Source organism: Phyllostomus hastatus, unplaced genomic scaffold (assembly GCF_019186645.2).
Source record: "Phyllostomus hastatus isolate PE091 unplaced genomic scaffold, TTU_PhHast_1.1 phas_scaffold_501, whole genome shotgun sequence".
In the NCBI taxonomy this organism is placed as follows: Eukaryota; Metazoa; Chordata; class Mammalia; order Chiroptera; family Phyllostomidae; genus Phyllostomus; species Phyllostomus hastatus.
The window spans coordinates 20,556,580-20,575,560 of record NW_025334033.1 but is presented as its reverse complement, the minus strand read 5'-3'; the positions used below and the strand labels follow the sequence as shown (position 1 = coordinate 20,575,560).

At 40.5% G+C, this 18,981-nt stretch overlaps 1 protein-coding gene across 6 annotated transcripts in view; it reads left to right on the top strand.

Annotated features, from left to right (window-relative positions):
- Positions 1-17,343, top strand: part of RAB27A (RAB27A, member RAS oncogene family) — a 65,411-nt gene extending 48,068 nt beyond the window's left edge. For all 6 annotated transcript variants that reach the window (XM_045823560.1, XM_045823557.1, XM_045823559.1 and 3 more), the window contains 2 exons: positions 3,403-3,526; positions 15,036-17,343. In XM_045823560.1, the coding sequence (XP_045679516.1) occupies positions 3,403-3,526; positions 15,036-15,234 (323 nt within the window). In that variant the 3' untranslated portion in view covers positions 15,235-17,343. The remainder of the gene's footprint in view (positions 1-3,402; positions 3,527-15,035) is intronic.
- The last annotated feature ends 1,638 nt before the right edge of the window (positions 17,344-18,981 follow it).

Genomic DNA, 18,981 nt, shown 5'->3' with positions numbered 1-18,981 from the left:
ATTTTATTTATTTATTTTTAGAGAGAGGGGAAGGGAAGGGGAAAGAGGGAGAGAAACATCACTCTGTGGTTGCCTCTCATGTGCCCTTTTCTGGGGACTTGGCCCACGACCCAGGCATGTGCCCTGACTGGGCATCATACCTGTAACCCTTTGGTTTGCAGGCCAGCACTAAATCCACTGAGCCACACCAGCCAGGGCATCTAAATGAGATTTTTCAAAGCATTGATTAATTTACTTTTTATAGAAGTAATTTAGTCTTTAGAAAAAGCTAGGAAAAAATAAATAACAAGAAAAACTACCAATAATCACACTTTCCAGACCCCACCAAATAAAAAGTTATTATTATTATTTCAATCAAATTATTATTATTTGATTCTTGGCTTCATCCACCATTGGTTCCCTGTAAATTTTTCTTTATTTCACTTAGTGTGATCTCCATTTCTGCCCGGGTCTTTTTTATTCTGTTGAAGTACCCATTGAATTCCTTGCACATCCTAATAACAGTGTTTTGAACTCTGTATCTGATAGATTGCTTATCTCCATTTTGTTTAGTTCTTTTTCTGGAGTTTTTTTTTTTATTCTTTCATTTGGGCCATGTTTCTTTGTCTCCTCATTTTGGTAGCCTCCCTGTGTTTGTTTCTATGTATTGGATAGAGCTGCTTTAATACCCTAATATGGTTTTGTGGCCTAATGTAGTAGGTGTCCTGTAGGGTCTGGAAGGAAAGCTTCCCCTATGACCCAAACTGGATACTTGAGTTGCACCCTTTTAGTGGGTGAGTACACCCTCCTCTTGTAATTGAACCTTGATTGCTGTTGGCAGGAAAATAGAGGGATTTACCCAGGGTAGTCAGCTGCAAGGATTGGTTTTAACCACTTACCACTAACCTCTACCCTCCATGGAGAATCAGCTGTGCAGGGGCAGGGTGGTGGTGCTCTGACATGGTCTCTAGCTGTCTATTAGGTGTGCAGGTTCTTAGGTTCTCCTGGTGGTGCAGGCCAAGGTCATCCCCCACTTGTGTTCTCCCTGGGGCCACCCTGCATAAGCTATGAAGCCATCCAAGATGGCTGCTACTTGTGGTGGGCTTGGAGATTCCCGGTTGAAGCCAAGCTGTGAATCTAGGCTGGCTGCTGCTAGTGCTGTGCCTGGGGCCACTTAGCAAGAGGTACAGGCATTGGGGGCTTGCTGAGGTGGGCTGTTGCTTGTTTGAGAGGATTCAGGAAGTTGTGAAGCATGAGCCAAGACCAGCCTTTCATATAGAAAAGTCACTGTTAACAGCTTAGTGGGCCCATGAGTTGGATGGATGGAGCCTCAGGGATCTTCAGTGTAGGATGAACAGTGTTAGCCATATGATGGAGTCTGAGACATGGCACCCGCCTTCCAGCTCTGTAGTTCTGTGGGGTAAGGGTTCAGAAAAGGGACGATGGACTCTGCCTGCCTTTCTGTCTGAGAGAAAGCTGTCCCTCAGCTTTTGCCTTGATGCCAGAGACCTCAGTTCTTCCCTGTATGTCAAAGTTGCCTGTTGCAAATATGCTTTTAAAAGAAAATGAAGAATGAACATTCAAGTAGCTACTCCAGTGCTGGACTCAGAGGGAGTGAGTCTGAATAGGTCTGTGTGTGAGTTCTTCAATAGGAACAGCTTGGGACTCCAGAAATTTCTTCTACCAACTCAATTCCCACTGTTTTTTTTTTTTTTAAGCTAGCAATTTTGGGGACTTAATCTTCCTGTTGCTGGGGCTCCTTGCTTCCAAGATATTTCTCCCATATTTTATTCACCACACCTGGATGTGGGGTGAGCCTGTTCTGCATTTCTGTCTCCCCTAGCTGTCTGGATGGATGTGGTTTCTTTAATTCCATAGTTATCAGACTTCCATTCACCTCTACTTCTTACTGTTCTTAGTGATGGTTGTTCTATAGTTTCATTGGAATTTTGATGTGGTTGTTACTAGGAGGCTAGCCGTGTTTACCTGTCACTCCACCTTGACCAAAATAAACATTATTAAACATTATTACTAGTAATATTTACGTAGCCCTTTTTCTCCTTCTCCTCCTTTTTCTTCCTGTTCTACATACCACTTCTAAACGCTGCAACATGTTAACTTAGTGGTTCTCAAGTGTAGATGTGCATCTGGATCACCCAGAGGGCTTGTTAAACACAGATTCTGGGCCCTGTGCTGAATGTTTCTGATTCAGTAGATTGGTGTTGGGAACTGATAATTTATATTTCTAACAAGTTCTTAGGCTGCTGGTTCACAGATCTTGCTTAAGAATCACTGAATTAACTCATTCACTCCTCACTTTAACCTTATGAATTAAGTACCATTACTATCTGCGTGTACTTATGGTAAAACTGAGGCACAGAGCAGTCTAATAAGTTTCCCAGGGTGGCACAGCTAGTAAATGGCGGAGCCAGGACTCAACCTTAGACATGCTGGATCCTGAGTTCATGCTTAGACCCATGCCGCTGGACATACAAGGCATTGACAGCACAGAGCTGCTTCAGAGACCAGAAAGGTTTCACAGTAGAGGTACCTGAGAAGCAAGTCTTAAAGGAAGTGAGGGGAGTCTGTGAAGGAAGGCTGTGGTGGGGCGTTCAGTGGGGTGAGGACAGTATGTGCAACAGCCTGGAGGAAGGAACGCACGGGCTGGTATTGGAAACTGCGTGGTTTGGTTGTGCCCATGTATTTCTCGTTTCCCTGGTTGTCCCTTGAGGGCAAAGGTCATTGTTTTGAAATTCTACACCAAGTATCAGGCCCAGGTTAACACTCAGTAAATGCTTGCCACTGTGACTTTCTCTTGATAAGAAAAAATGAACACAACTTCATAATGAGGAACTAAAATGTCAACACTTTCCTGGTTAACCATGATAAAAAATAAATTAGGCCATAAACTTTGTGAAAGTTTGGGCTGTTTTAATTTCATTATAGGGTGTGTTAAGTAATAAAAAGACTATTTTCCTTCTTTGGAAGATTAGGCTATTTAGCTTAATGAAGCTCTTTTGTTTGATTTAATTGCTTTTGAAAATTATGTCTACAGGTTTTCAGGTGAAAGAAATAAAGGCTGTGGAATAGTAATTGTAATCCCCTGCTTTTTGGGGTTCTGGTGATGGAATCATTGACTGTTTATTCTGGATTTTCTCTCTTCATTTAATCCTGTATCTAGTTTTAAATGAATTTATTCTGCCTTAGAATAATAGAACAGTGTGAAAAATAGATAAAAATAGATGAAAATAGATGTTTTAGATGAAAATAGGTTAGCTTATGGGGAGATAACTTTTAAAATTATGATTGCTGGGGAGAGAAAATATGTGGAAAAGTTTTAAAATTAGCAATGAGCCCTAGACCATTGATCACACACTCATAATATTGTTTACCTATAATTTTCTTATCTTTTTATATTCACAGGCCAGCTACAAATGCATGCATATTGTGAAAACCCAGATATAGTGCTCTGTGGAAATAAGAGTGATCTGGAAGACCAGAGAGCAGTGAAAGAGGAGGAAGCCATAGGACTTGCAGAGAAATATGGGTGAGTGTTTGGTGGAGAAATCTAGAGAAAACATTTCCAATGTAAACACATGAGTACATGAATAGATAATACAAAATATAAAAGCAAAAAATAAAACCAAAGCACCCAGATATAGGTCTCGGGAGGTGTAAAATATCTACTTTGTATATTAATATTATATAATAGTGGGACCCATGGAAAGCACATTGGGGGTGGGCCCTCGTTCTGTGCTTCAGTCCCACTTTCTCAGCCTCTTGGTGTTTGAAGACAGACAGCTTTATGTCCTAGTTTTGTAAGGCCTCCTTTGTAAGATGCAAGTGGGAGACCCCTGGGATAGGAAATCCTCTGGGGTCAGCAAGGAAACTTCAAAGCCAGTGGACACGCTGCTGTGGAGAGCTCCAGCACACGAGCAGGCCTCGTTGGCTTGGAAATTTCTGTGCTGGGAGGGGAGTGTGAAGATCCCCTTCGGTTTAGACTGTGTTTTTGTGGTGGATCACAAAATCAGCTGAATACTGTCTATGTTTTTGAACTCTGGGAAGAGGATCATAGTAGCAGCAGCATTAATTGGACATGGAAGGAGGGGTCAGCCACTTTTCTCTCTACAAAGGGCACCTCTACTAAGGAATTTAGGAATTTGTACTTTACTTTCTTTCTACCGTTGCTACAATGAGAACTCAAATGTGTATGTATTAATTGCCCTTAATATAAGTTGGAGGCAGCAAGTGGGGTTGAGGAGTGGTATGGAATATAGGGGCCGTTACCTGGCTAGTGGCCCTGGTTGTTAGATGGAATCCAAGGAGGCCAGCGGAAACCCTTGCCCTGTTCATCGTATGACCTCTGCTTTGCTCTTTCTTGGGCTGATGAAGGTTCAGCAAGCAGGGAGTTGCTGAAAGCCTTTGGACACAGAGGGATGTTATGAATACTTTGTTCAGATCAGTCCGGGAGTTGTGGTTGGAATGAAACGGAAGGAGGAAAGATGGGAACAGAGATCGTAGTGATCTGTGAAGTGGGCAGGGGCTAAATTTGTGGAAAAGGAAAAGGACTCAATCAGAGAAAATACATAGGGTGAAGCAGAACAGGATTTTAAATCTTTCTCAAGTCTAGCTCATGGAGCAAGAGGGTCATTCCCATCAATGATGCTGGCTTACTCTGGTAGGGATTTGCAGTAAGATATGGAAGTTTCCCTCAAGGGTAGGTGGTGTTGAACCATGTTAGAAGCACCTGGAGAACTTTTAACGAATACTTATGTTTGGGCCTCACCTCTGGGCTTCTGACATAATTGGTCTGGTGTGGTTTTTTATCAGGCACAGTTCAGTTGAATATATACTTGCATATAAAGGGATTTGATGTCATGCAGTTGTGGGAGCTGTGTAGGCAATCTCTGTAAGGTGCCGAGTCTGATGCTGAAATTTGAAGTCCACAAGACAGGTAGTTAGGAAGGGAAGACAGACTTAAAGAGGGAGAGAGCAAGAAGCAGCCGGGACCTGTGCTGACAGACCAAGCCCTGTGTCGGTCATTGCTACCTCTGACCTGGACAGTGTGGGTGTCCTGCAGCAGCCAGGACACTTCTTACAGAGCTAAACAAAGACACTTGGCCCAGGAGTTGGAGCAGCTAAAGGAGGACCTAGAGAAGGTGGAGCAGGTGCAGGTATGGCTGCTGGCTTATGACAACGAGGTGAACTAGCAGATAAATGACAGTGTACGAGAGCCACAGGATGGCTTCTGCTTCATTTCCATCCCCTAGATCTCTGTGGTTCACCCTAACTGGAAGGGAATTCTGGGAAATGTCGTTCAACCTAGCCAAGTTGACATATTTCAAAGGCACAGTAGATGGGGGCCTGGGCACTGTTGTCTCTTAAAGCCCTTCACATGATTTTCTGGCACAGTGGTTGAGAACCTCTGTCTGAGGTGACAAAGCCCCACAGGTGACTCAGGTAGGCTCCCACTCCAGCCCTGGTTGAGAGGCACTCCTGCAATGGAGTGGGCAGTGATCAAATACCACGGAGGATAGTGAAGTGCTGAAGCTGGGAACTGTGTTGCAAGGGGGTAAGGAGGAAGTAAGTGGTGAAGCAATGGAAACCACGAACCTGGACCATGCTTTTGAGAAGTTAGTAAAGGTCAAAAAAGCAGAAAATAGGGCAGCTTGCAGAGTTAGTTAGATCAAACAAGTATATTCTCAAGTACAGGGGCACAGTCAAGATTGACTTATTCCTCCTCTGGGCTTCTTCAGCCCTTTGCTTGTTGCCGTGGTCCTCAGATTTCCACTTCCCGTCTAGGAAGAGCCCGCATTTGTCTTCGGGCCCTGTGGGGCATCTGTGGATACTGGATTGTTTCTCCTGTACTCAGATCACAGGCCTGGGGAATATTTTAGAGAGAGAGGCTCAAACTGAAGTTTCTGGATTGAATTAAAATGAGGAGAGATAGGATCAGCAGATAAGGTCATTGAAACTGTTGGAGAAGAATGGAAAGGGATGGAAATAGAATTCTCTTAAGAATAAGGAAGTACAAAGTATAGTTCCATAGGCTGTTTGGAAGTTTCAGAGGAAAATATGATGGAGCAATTTGGTTCATTGCTTATAACAAATTTGACATGGAAATTTAATGATTATTTTTACAGAAATCTTTTTCATTCTTAATGATAATATTTTCATTGGTTGCACATGCACTAAAGGGCTACATTGGTGACTTGATTTATGTGTTGTATGAAAACATGGTTTATGGCATATCTTCATATCATTGCTGTGTTGTCTGATAAATTTGCACTTTTGTTATTATTATTTTGTTATTATTTTGCACTTTTGTTATTACTTTGTTATTATTATTACCTTATATCCTCAATTCAGAAAAATGGATTATTGGTTCACAAGTGATTTTCTGAAATAAACATACATTCAGAAAATGGCAGACTATGTCTCAGAAAAACTTTGCAAAGCTAATAAAGAACATGTTCCAGTGCAGATGTGGAACAGAAATCCGCCCATGCTGGGACCAGCAGATCAGTGAGTGAGCCCGGAATGGAAAGGGCACATCGGATGCGTGATGATGCATAACAGAAAATTTATTTTTAGTAGACTAAGAATCCATTTACCTCTCATTCCCTGTAAAATCCTTTTTGCTATAAGACTTGGTTAAGTGGTAACATGATGTTCTTATATCACTTCCTAACACAACAAACTGATTTATTAGTAAAACAATCACATTTTTCTAGAATACATACAAAATAATATTTTCCAGTGTTTTATATTGAATAATATGTCAGTGAAGTCAGAGAAGAGAACAAAACAGGTTTGTTCAAATCCGTAGTCCTGCCAGTCAAAAAACTATTACAATTCACATTGTTGCTGAAACACTTGTGAGAATAGCTACAAAGCCAGTGACAAATGTGTTTGAAGAGAGCAGAACACAGTGTTGCCGACAGTCCTTTCGTAGGTGGTGCTGCTGGATCTCAGGCTTTAGTGTGCTTCAGAATACCTGACCACTGGGCCCCACAGTTTCTGATTCAGTAGGTCTGTGTCGGAGTCCCCAAATTTATATTTCTAGTTGATTTCCAGATGTTGCTGCTGGTGGTTGAGGACAGCACTTTGAGACCCATCGGTGTTGGTGCCAAGTACTATCATGTGTGCATGCTGGCAGATAGTTTCCTTGACAGACTAGCTGGACAGAATCACATACAGAACATGAAGCTGTTGTTTACTTGTGCCATGTGTGGGTGAGGGTAACATGTTCAATTATTTCTCACTGGAAAATCCATGCTAAAGAGAAAAAGGATTGTTTTCCCCTTACACAGTTAACTGTATCAGCTGTGATATAGACTCAGAAGGGATGCTGGGATTGGTACTGAAGGAGCACCAGCCACAGTGGGAAGGCAAGGACTTTGTGAGTAAAAATGGTTGTACCTATCCCTGGCTGGTGTAACTCAGTGGACTGAGCACTGGCCTGCAAACTAAAGAGTCAGCAGCTTGATTCCCAGTCAGGGCACATGCCTGGGTTGTGGGCCAGGCCCTCAGTAGGGGGCGTGCAAGAGGCAACCACACATTGATGTTTTTCTCCCTCTCTTTCTCCTTCCCATTCCTTCTGTCTAAAAATAAATGTAAAAAATTCTTTTTAAATGGTTGCACTTAAATTCCCTCCCATGCTCTGCTTTACTTAGCAGAGATAGTTGGTGGTCATGATAAGCCTTTTGTTTCTGGTTCAGAGTTGCAGAAAATAGAGAAAATTGTGAATGGGATGAAAGCATGGTGATTGAATGTACACCTTTCGTGTGCTGGGCAAAGAAATTAGCAACACATTTTTTAAAAATTGAGATATAATTGACATATAATATTGAATTATTTTCAGGTGTACAATATAATAATTTGGTATGTGTGTATACTACAAAATGGTTACCAAAATAAGTTTAGTTAACATCCATCGCCACATATAGCCACAATTTTTTTTCCCTTGTGATGAGACCTTTTAGGGTTTACTTTTTAAGGGGCAGCACATTTAAAACAACTTGTTTTCCCACGGAAGACTGTTGGCTATTGATGAGGAAGGTGCTCAAGAGTTTCTGGAATGAAGGATGAGTTTAAAAACATTTACTTACAGTATTCATAATATGAGTGCAGTCCATTTCTGGAATTTCAAGTGGCTTAGTTCAGCAGAATGCTCAGTGTTCATCTAGTTTGAGCTAGATGAAATGAAGTATGAATAGCTTGAGCTCTAGTGGTTTGCTTTGCAAACTGGATGACATCAGAGCCCCACACAAGTCAGTATAGGATCTAGGTTTCATTTGGCACAATCTCCCAGGTTGAAATCATCCATACACTAGCCCTTTACTGCAGCAGTTTTCAACCAGTGCGCCTTGTACACTGGTGTGCCACGAGACTGTTTGGTCAAGGGCATTGACCTCTTTTCCTTTAGATTGTCAAGTTAACAAAATGACCACAGCCAACACAATAGTAGCCTTCTGGTGTGAATGCCCTGTCTTGAATCATAATATATAGGTCATATAATAGAGTTGCATTTTATTGGTCATGTTGCATGATAAGGTTGTGTCTGATTGGCTAATTCTTGGTACCAGAAATCCTTATGTACAAGTGTGGGCACGTGATTTTTTAAAAGGTTACTTTGAAATCACATTTCTATTACAAGTACTGTTTACTATTAGTAATTAATATTACTGTTAGTAAAAGGGTAGGTAGTTCTATTATTATTTTTTGTGAATAAATCAAAATTATACCTATTTTTGTCAGGTCAGCAAAAATATATTTTCTATGTGCCACAGAATTTTAGTAATTGGTTTATGTGCACCATGAGATGAGAAAGGTTGAAAACTGTTTTTTTTTTTACTGTAGTATCGTGTTTATTAAGCATCCATCAGGCTCTGAAAGGTAGTGAGACCCAGTTCCTACTTTAGTGAAAAATTTCTCCATAATTTCTGGTCCACATGAGCCAAATATCTAGAACCACTTGGGAGAATTCTTAAATACAATTGATTTTATTCCTAACAAATCCTAAGTGGGACCTTGGATCGTCTAGTTTTTTAGAAATAAATAATAGGGAAACAACAAGCTGCATGTGAATCCTGGTCTATGGCATGAACTGGTTATTTATAGTTATCTTAGTGAAAAACTGCAAATGATGATGGCCCTTCATCAATTTGAAGCTGTTTGTCATTTTCTTCATTTTATTTTATTTTTAAATTTGTGATTAATCTATTTTTAAAAGCACACTAGACTGGTGTTCTGCAACTGTTCCCAATGGCCATTTTGTGGTCGCTTACAGATCGATGGCACCATTGGTGGGTGGCACAGGACTTTTTTCAAAGGTTTGCAGATATGCTTCCTGGTAATGCTGCTTTAGCGCCACCATGTGGAGAGAAGGAACAATACCACTCTTTCTGTGGTTAAAAAATTACAATTGATCCTCTTGAATTTAAACTAAGATTATTAAACTTTTGCCTAGTATATTTTAGGAAAAGCAGAATATTATTTTTAGAGAAAACCTCATTAGTTAAACTTTTATTGAACTCTTGCTGGATGCTAGGCTTGTGCTAAGCCCTTTACCTGTATTATCTCATTTCCTCTTTAACACAACCCTGTGAACCACGGTTACCCCTTATTACACAGGTACAGAGAAGTGTTCAGATGAAGTTCCCCAAATGCCTTCTAAAAGTGAACACCCAGAAGATGTGAACGTGAAAGTATTACTAACTCCATCCACTAGACTTTCTGTGTCCTTAAGACAAGCTGAACAGTCTAATTTTCAAATGTGAATGCAAGGCACATTTCTGTCTCTGGAGCATCATTTAATTATGGAAGGAGAGTCTTACTCCAGGGTCTGCTCTGTGATCACACCTAGTTTGCTTTTTGTCTGGCAGGGCAAAGAGCTGAGAGTGGAGAGGAGTGAGTGTAGTATTTTGTTCCTGTAGAAACAAACCCGCATGGCCCTAATCCCTCAGGAGACTCTGAATGATCAGTCTAAAGATTTTAAGGTTGTTAACCTGACTCCTGGTCTCATGATCTGGAGGTTCACAAATGGCAGGAAAATACACTTTTAATCGAAGGATGTAAGTTTGTTACCTGAATTTGGAATTATAAATGTAAACTACATCTTGTTAATACTCTACATCTTTTAATGTGAGGGACTTAAAATATACATCTAATTCATACATCCTGAAAAATCACCAATTAAATATTTGCTTAAGTAAACAGGAGACAATAGCTCATAGAGCTCTTGATCTAGCATCATAGAGCTATGATGCTAGAGGCATCAGTCATTTCTGCTTAAGTCATTTATACATTCATTGGTAAAGTAAGATCCATTTTCTGTCAGCATCTGGTGATGATCACTTGGGGGAATGAGGGGCTCAATGAGGAGTGAAGAGGGGCAAGTGCTTTGGAGCGTGAAGCACTCTGGCTGGGGTAGGTAGATCTGCGTGAGCTGTCCCTGATGCATGGAATCGTGTCCCAGGTATCAAACTTTAGAGCAGTACTGTAGGTCAGCCACACTGTGGACTAAATCAACACTAGTGGGCTAGTCTGGGAACTTAATGTTTATAATGCTGCCAAGGTCTCTTGGAACTATGAATTTCCATGACTCAGTGACACTGCTTCTATGTGTTCTGTGTTTTAAACAACAAAATCACAAGCAAACTTTTGTACCTACCCATTTCTGTGTTGGAAGTAAGAAATACTTATCAATGACACATTTGTCAAAAAATGACACATTTCCTACATGTCAGATTTCAATCTAAGCGCTTTAAATGTCAACTCACTTAATCCTTATAAGAAGATCCTGCTATTATCTGTTTTCCAGATGAAGCAGCTGAGGCCCAGAGATTAATAGCTCGCCAGTGCTCCCCCTGGGTAACAAGTGCTAGGTTCGCATCCAGGAAGCCTGGCTCTGGAGGTTATGGCTCTTGACCATTGTCCAAATTGTCTGTGATTTCCACACACAGGTTTCAGTCTTTAATTTTTTTAACATATTTTATTGATTATGCTATTACAGTTGTCCCATTTCTCCCCTTCACTCCCATCCACCTTGTACACCCTCTCCCACCCACTTCCCCCCCTTTAGTTCATGTCCATGTGTCATACTTATAAGTTCTTTAGCTTCTACATTTCTCATACTATTCTTACCCTCCCCCTGTCTATTTTCTGCCTACAATCTATGCTACTTATTCTCTGTACCTTTTCCCCCTCTCTTCTCCTCCCACTCTCCTGTTGCTAACCCTCCATGTGATCTCCATTTCTGTGGTTCTGTTTCTGTTCTAGTTGTTTGCTTAGTTTGTTTTTATTTTAGGTGTGGTTGTTAATAATTGTGAGTTTGTTGTCATTTTACTGTTCATATTTTTTATCTTTTTTCTTTGATAAATCCCTTTAACATTTCATATAATAAGGGCTTGGTGATGATGAACTCCTTTAACTTGACCTTGTCTGAGAAGCACTTTATCTGCCCTTCCATTCTAAATGAAAGCTTTGCTGGAGAGAGTAATCTGGGATATAGGTCCTTGTCTTTCATGACTTGGAATATTTCTTTCCAGCCCCTTCTTGCCTGTAAGGTCTCTTTTGAGAAATCAGCTGACAGTCTGATGGGAACTCCTTTGTAGGTGACTGTCCCCTTATCTCTTGGTGCTTCTAGGATTCTCTCCTTCATTTTTACCTTGGCTAATGTAATTATGATGTGCCTTGGTGTGTTTCTTCTTGGGTCCAACTTCTTTGGGACTCTCTGAGCTTCTGGACTTCCTGGAAGTCTATTTCCTTTGCCAGAATGAGGAAGTTCTCCTTTATTATTTCTTCAAATACATTTTCAATCTGTTGCTCTACCTCTTCCCCTTCTGGTACCCCTATAATTTGGATGTTGGAACGTTTAAAGATGTCCTGGAGGTTCCTAAGCTTCTCCTCATTTTTTTGAATTCTTATTTCTTCATTCTTTCCTGTTTGGTTGTTTCTTTCTTCCTTCTGGTCCACTCTATTGTTTTGAGTCCCTGTTTCCTTCCCATCACTATTGGTTCCCTATGCATTTTCCTTCATTTCTTTTATGGTAACCTGCATTTTTTCATCTAATTTGTGACCACAATCAACCAATTCTGTGAGCTTCCTGATCACCAGTGTTTTGAACTGTGCATCTGATAGGTTAGCTATTTCTTGGTTGCTCAAAAGGATGAGTTCTGCGGCACCAATTTGTTCTTCTGTTTGAGCCATCTCTCTCTCTCTTTTTTTGGGGGGGGGGTCTGGTCACTCCTGTTATGGTGAGGGGTGGAGCCTTAGGTGTTCACCAGGGCTGGGCACCCCAGTCGCTAGATTGTGACGTTGTATGTGGGGGTGGGAGGGAACAATGGCAGTAGCTCCATTCTCCTGGGACCTCAGTCCCTTCTCTGGGATCCTGGGTTGCACATTCTGACCTGATCCACAATTGCTGCCTCACTGGGTCTGCCAGCTGCCACTTGTATACTCAGGGTCCACCTGCTGCGATCTTGAGCGCCCCAGATGCCTTACGCACTCCCAGTTGCCTTCTACGCCCAGTTCTCCCTGTTCTTCGTGTGCCTTGACCCGTGCCCGGCTGCTTGTCTCCGCCCCTCCTACCGGTCTGGATGAACAGGTCTATTTCAACTTCTTGGCTGTCGGACTTCCATTCAGATAAATTTTCTATCAGTTCTGGGTGTTATTCTGCCTCTAAATTGTTGTTGTTCCAACCTTGGCTGTGTGTGGAGGTACGGTGCATCCACCTATGCCTCCATCTTGGCCGGAAGTGGGGTTTCATAGTCTTTAAAAGTACTTTCAACTGTGTTTCCTCATTTATGTCATTAAAACTGACTTTGGGGTAATTTTCAGGAGCCAAAAGGGAAGAAACTATGGAAAGTAGAAAGAGCTTAATGGTGATTCAGTTGAGGCATTTAGTGAGTTTGAGGACTCTAGAGTTGGAAAGATATTTATAACTGAATTTGTGGAAACTTTAAAAATTAGATGCATATTATTATGATTAGTATTTATAAGGAAGTTTACTATTTAACTACTTTTACTTTGTATTTTCAATTTTAGCCCATTGTTCTTTGGGGGGAGGGATTCATTTTCTAGTTGCCATCCCTTGAAACAGCTAATTTCTAAATGGTGATGGAGTGATCAAGCCTTCCCCTTAAGCCTAAGAAATGTTCTGTAGAGATTAAATGATTCTTTGTGGGTGTCACTGAGGAAGAGCATAATGAAGAAAACGCAAGTATGTGAGCCTTCAGAATTCTCTATCCAAAATTAAATTTCTGTAACAATGGCAATATCACAAACTCTCCCTGAGACTTAGCTCAATAACATCATAGGCAGTTGATAAATAATTATTTACTGAGCCCCCATAAAGGATATCCTCTTAACACTTGCTAATCAAATATTGCATGAGACCAGGAAGGGCGGGTAGAAAAGATACATTATCTTCATTTTGTGGATAAGGCAACTGATAATGAGGGAGGAAAAAATATTGACAGTAACCAAAGTGGTAGACAGGCAGGAGATTGCAAAACCACGAAGACCATGTAGTTTGCATGGCAGAGACCCTTCTCTGATTAAGATATTTTGGAGTCAGCATATGAAGGGCTGTCAATACAGACATGGTAGAATCATTGGAGCAACCCTCTCTTACAAAACAGATGTGTAGATAAATGCTGAAATGAAGTGAGTTCCTTAACCAGTTTTTAGAAGTTGTACTAAAGCAGGGGAGAAGTGCAGAAGTCAAGTTGCCAGTCCTGTAGGAAGTGTGCAGATAAGACAGAGGTTGTCTTGAGGAGTCGCAATGGAGAAATAGCCTTCCATCCGTGCACATGCACACCCTCACCTGCTTCTTAGTGATGTAAGAAGCAGAACAGCCCTGAAAACATCTGTTAAAGCACAAAGATGGTTTTAAAAATCTGTAAGGTTTCTCTCATGTGGAAGCTGCTGCTGCCAGGAAATAATACAAGAGTAACTGAAATTGTAATTTGAGTCATTGATGCAGTGTTTACATGCTGGACAACACAGGAAAACAAAGACATTCTTTAGGAAAAGTAATAATGGGGGATTTTTAAATCCCTATAAATGTAAGAAATACTTCACTGAATTCAATTGCAGGACTCCTTGAAGTGTTAAAAAAATTCTTTTGGAGTTTTTACATCTGAGAGCATTTTGGCCAGATTCCTTAAGTGGTAGAAATGAAATCAACAGTTTGAGGAAATACAATTTTATTACCATGTTCATGATTTTATTAGAAAAAGGTGGAAGAATCTGGCAGTTGATTAATCCTGTTGAAAAGACTAATTCAATGCATTAATTAATCCTGTTGTAAAAACTAGTTCAAATGTATAAAGCATGGCCACCATGAGATTATGTGAAAAGCAGCCTTATAATTTTGAAATAAAGCTTTGTGAGTTACTTAAAAAATTGCACACGTACCACAGGTCTTTGGATAATAAAACAAACATACTTAAGAACTCTGGGAAGCAGAATTCAGAATGTCTTCCAGTGGATGATCCAGGAATACCACCTGGAGGTGACAAGCAGCAAAGCGTTTGGCAGACACAGCCAGTGACCTCAGATTTCTCTCTGATGTCAGCATTTTTAGTTTTTTAATTTCCCCATGTGCAGTAAGTAAAAGAGATTTACCTGCTTTGGACAGGACATATGACACATCCCCATACGATGTATGTAAGTTTGGAAGCTGTTGAGCCTGTGGCTGAGTTGGTCATGCTGGAGTCAAACAGCTGTGGATTCCACGACTAGCTCTGTTCCTTTCTAGGAACAGAAACTATGACATTGGAAGAGTTACTCTGTCTTGTTGGTCCACAGTTTAATTATCTGCATAATGGGAATAAAAACTTTCAGAAATTTTTACACCTCTATTAGGAATACAGTATCAATGATCTTATTTTTTTTTATTTTTTTAATGTAATGTGCACTAGTAACGTGCTTTTGTTGCCTTGTATGCTTGTATTTGTACTCTATTTTTTAAGCAGAATTATCCAGGGCAAAGCTCACTGTTCTTTCCTTCTACAAGTCATTATATATGAGTTGTCTCTGCCTTCCAGAATCCCCTACTTTGAAACTAGCGCTGCCACTGGGACAAACATAAGCCAAGCAATCGAGACGCTCCTGGACCTGATAATGAAGCGCATGGAACGGTGTGTGGACAAGTCGTGGATCCCGGAAGGAGTGGTGCGGTCTAATGGCCACGCCTCTACGGAGCAGCTAAGCGAAGGAAAGCAGAAGGGGGGGTGTGGCTGTTGAGGAGTCAAGTGAGCTACACAGTGATTGAAGTGGCCAGTGCCTGTAATCTTCTCTCTGGGCGGTGTACCGCCCAGAGAGAGATGAATGGACATTGTGTACAAGCTCCTTCTCACCATTCCAATTAGACCAATCAATAAAGCATCCAGTTTTAAAATCAGTTTGCTGCAGCTTTGTAAATATTTCTTGAAGATTCAGCCTGAGAGTTAGGAGAAATATTGCACATAGCCAAAAAAGTGCCTTATAAATCTTTAGCCTGTGGCAGTAGATCAGTCAGGGATTGAGGATTTTGTAGCCACTGCGGAGTGTGTTTATTGTGAAGGGTGACGGAAGTTATTGTCACCTGTCATCGATCGGCCCGGTGTCTCACATTCAAGATCTGAGATGCAATTATAAGACTACCAGTCTTTAATCCAAATTAAATGATCTTACTTGTACTGTAAGTAACCTTGAAAATGCCATCTAAACTGCTTGAATATTAAACAAAAATATACACAAACATCAGTTCACTATCCTCAAATATTAATTTATGTAAGCATTCTCTTTAAAATGAGCACTGCACAAATTATGGCCACATCTATAGACCTCAAACTGGACTGACCAATTGTATACTCACTGTGGTTCCTGTCAGTGGGAAAGGGTTTGGGGGTGAGGGCAGGGGTGGCTTAATGTAACATGAGCAACAGAAAGGTGGGGCCTCCAGCTCCCTGCTGTTCCTGTTGCTCTGACAGTTTGACTGAAGGGTCAGGGGACTCGATTTTCATGGCTTTAGTTCACTGTGATCTGTGCATTTACACTTGACCTACATGCTGGCCACATCTGAACACAGCTGGTGCTCATGCTGAAGCTACTTGTAGTAAGTGAATATATAGCTTCTTTTTCTTCACATTTACGACGTTGGCCTACCATCCTCAAACTGTGCCTTCGATTAGCATGTGAACTACTGACTGATCTTCTGTACTCACCGTGGAGCTCTGTGTTGTTGACATTTGCAACTTGTTTTATTTTTACATTGGTGGAACTGAAGGAATTAGTTTTTAATTATGTAAATGTTTGTTTGCCATTTAGTGGAAGATAGATGTTTATATTTAAGCAGTTACATTTGTACTCTAGCTCCAAATAAGACAAACTAAATGTTCTATGGGCTGTATTTTTCATGGATATCATGGGCACCTGTACTTGCTGGGTCTTGCCAAGGTCATGCATTCTCCTACATTGCCAACATGTCTTCATACCAAATTAAAGGTGGTTTTAAACTGTGCTTCATGGCAGTTTATAAAGATCAAAGGGGAAATTCTTATTTATTAAAGTTGTTTAAATAGATTAAAATATCCAAGATACTTAATAGCTATTTAGAAAGAAATACATTATCATATAAATAAAGAATAAAAGTAAGTGTATTTCATGGAGGCAAATGTTTGGCAGAAGTATAGTCAGAAAACACAACTATTATGGAACGCAATTGCTCTTACATGAATATTTTCAAACACATTTTTACTGAGTATCTGTCCAGTTTGTTGCCACTGCCCTCCCACAGTTCCCTTAAAAAACTTAGCTGTGGTTGCTAAGATATTTTTATTTCTGTCCGTAAAATAAGACCTTCTTTTAAATCCTAAAGAAGTTGTCGTGTCCTCTGTGTTTGAATTGTGTGTTCTAGTGAGGAAGGATCCAGACACGTCAGGGGCAGAGTCATGATCATAAGCATTGCCTTCCAAAGTTGCCATAAATGTTAGTGGAGTAAGTCATGTTTTTACATCTACATATCAGGGGACATTAACTGTGCTCTATTTGTGTAGTTAAGAAATCAATTTTCTGTGTTTCTGTTTTTCCACAACCAAAGGAGCAGCTCGCTATAAATTCCATTCGCCTTAAATATAATGTGCAGTTATATGTGTATACATGACACAGTGTACACACACAAACCATCTTTGTTATTGAAATAACTAACCTTTATTCTCTTTGGAAAACCTTTGTTTAAATTTGTTACTGAAGTGCCATATTTTTGTGAGTCAATGTATTTTTCTATTTATAAGCCTGTGTAACAGTGAAGTGTATCTTCTGTGAACAGTGTGCCAACTGAGCTTATAATAAAATAGTGCTCTAGTCTCTCAAGTTTGTATGTGAACATAACTTCTTTTTCCATCACACTGTTTCAAACCAGAGGTCATAATGCTGAAGGAAACCAAATTCAGGGACACAAATCCATTTGGTCCTTGATGAGGGGCCGGCCAAGACAACACATTCTGGAAATGCAATCCGAATATGTTATTATCAAATGTTTGTGGAGCGCCTGTGTCCCCCTCACTCACTCACTCCCCTGCGTGTGCACTGGCTTTGGAGCGGTGAAGTGTGCCGCTGCCTCAGGAATATTCGTTGCGCTCTCTGTCTGGAAAGCCAGCCTCCCAGCGATCTGCATGGCGCTCTCCCCCATCTTTTAAAGCTATTCAGATGTCACCTTGCCCAAAAGGACTTTACTTCCCAGTTTACATGTAATACTAATTGCTCCCCTTCGTGGCCCCAACCAGATTGTTACTTCCTGACCTGTTGTCCACCTTTGCTTTTGTACAGGTCACTCATCGCCACGTGATACATTTGTATGTTTGTCTCCGCCTACTAAGATTTAAACTCCAAAATTGTTTTGTGCTACCCAGAAATATGCCTGGTAAACATTACTCAAATGGTTATTGGTTGATTGAATATAGTACATAAGAGGCAGCAAGGTCAATTAAAATAGTTTTCAAAATAGGGGTCCCTATTAATGTTCAAAGACAGAGGAGTAGAATTTGAAAATTAATAGCTTCAAAATGGCTCACATATTATAAATCCATACTAGCTTATTATGAGACATTAGGAAATTTGAGAAGTACATTCTGATCTTTTGAAGTTGATGTTAAGATAATTAAAATTTATTTAAGAAATATTCCATAAGGAATGTTTTGTTTGGCATTGATTGTATAAATGGAAAATTTCCATTTTGGGCAATATGACTATATGATAGTGATTATGTAACTGAAAAATTCTCCCACTATAAAACACTTAGGTAATGTTGGATAAAATATAATGAACGTATATTTAAATGTGCTGTTGACTGCTCGAGAACGTAAAGGAAATACCCTAAGACTGCCCTTCCCCCCATGACTCAGATGGCAACCACAACGGCAGTGACAGGGGGTGGGGGGGAACTTATAACCAGCTGACACTGAGTGTGGTTTGGTTCTGACAGTATTAGTATCCAGGGTGCTTTGTGTTAGTGTTAGTGGCTACATGCCATGAGGAGAGAAAGCCTCGTATCTGTTAGAAGTAGTGTGCTGGAATGGAGAGCCCCCTGCCCACAAACACGCAGAGCCTGGGTCCAGTATGCCTTAGTCTCCCCTGAGAATTTATAACCCCGAGTCTGTTTTTACACAGGTTTGAGGTTTGAGTTTACACTACTTTTTTTCTTCCTGGAAATGTCTAAACTAAGAAATTGATTAAAGGCTTAACAACAAAATGATTTGTGGTTGATGATACATCTGGATTATTTGCCAGAGGCAAAGCAAAATCTTTTCAGAGTGAACATCTCCACCCAGACCTTACAGGATTCTTATAGAAAACACACTACTAAGCATGGACTCAAAATTTAAAATGACAACCCATTCCTTCCTCAACCATGAGTAAGGGCCAGTAAACCCCAAACAGCAGTACTTAGTCATGAAGAACTTCAAGTAATATACTTACCAAGTGGATACTATAAAATAAAAATGTTGAAAA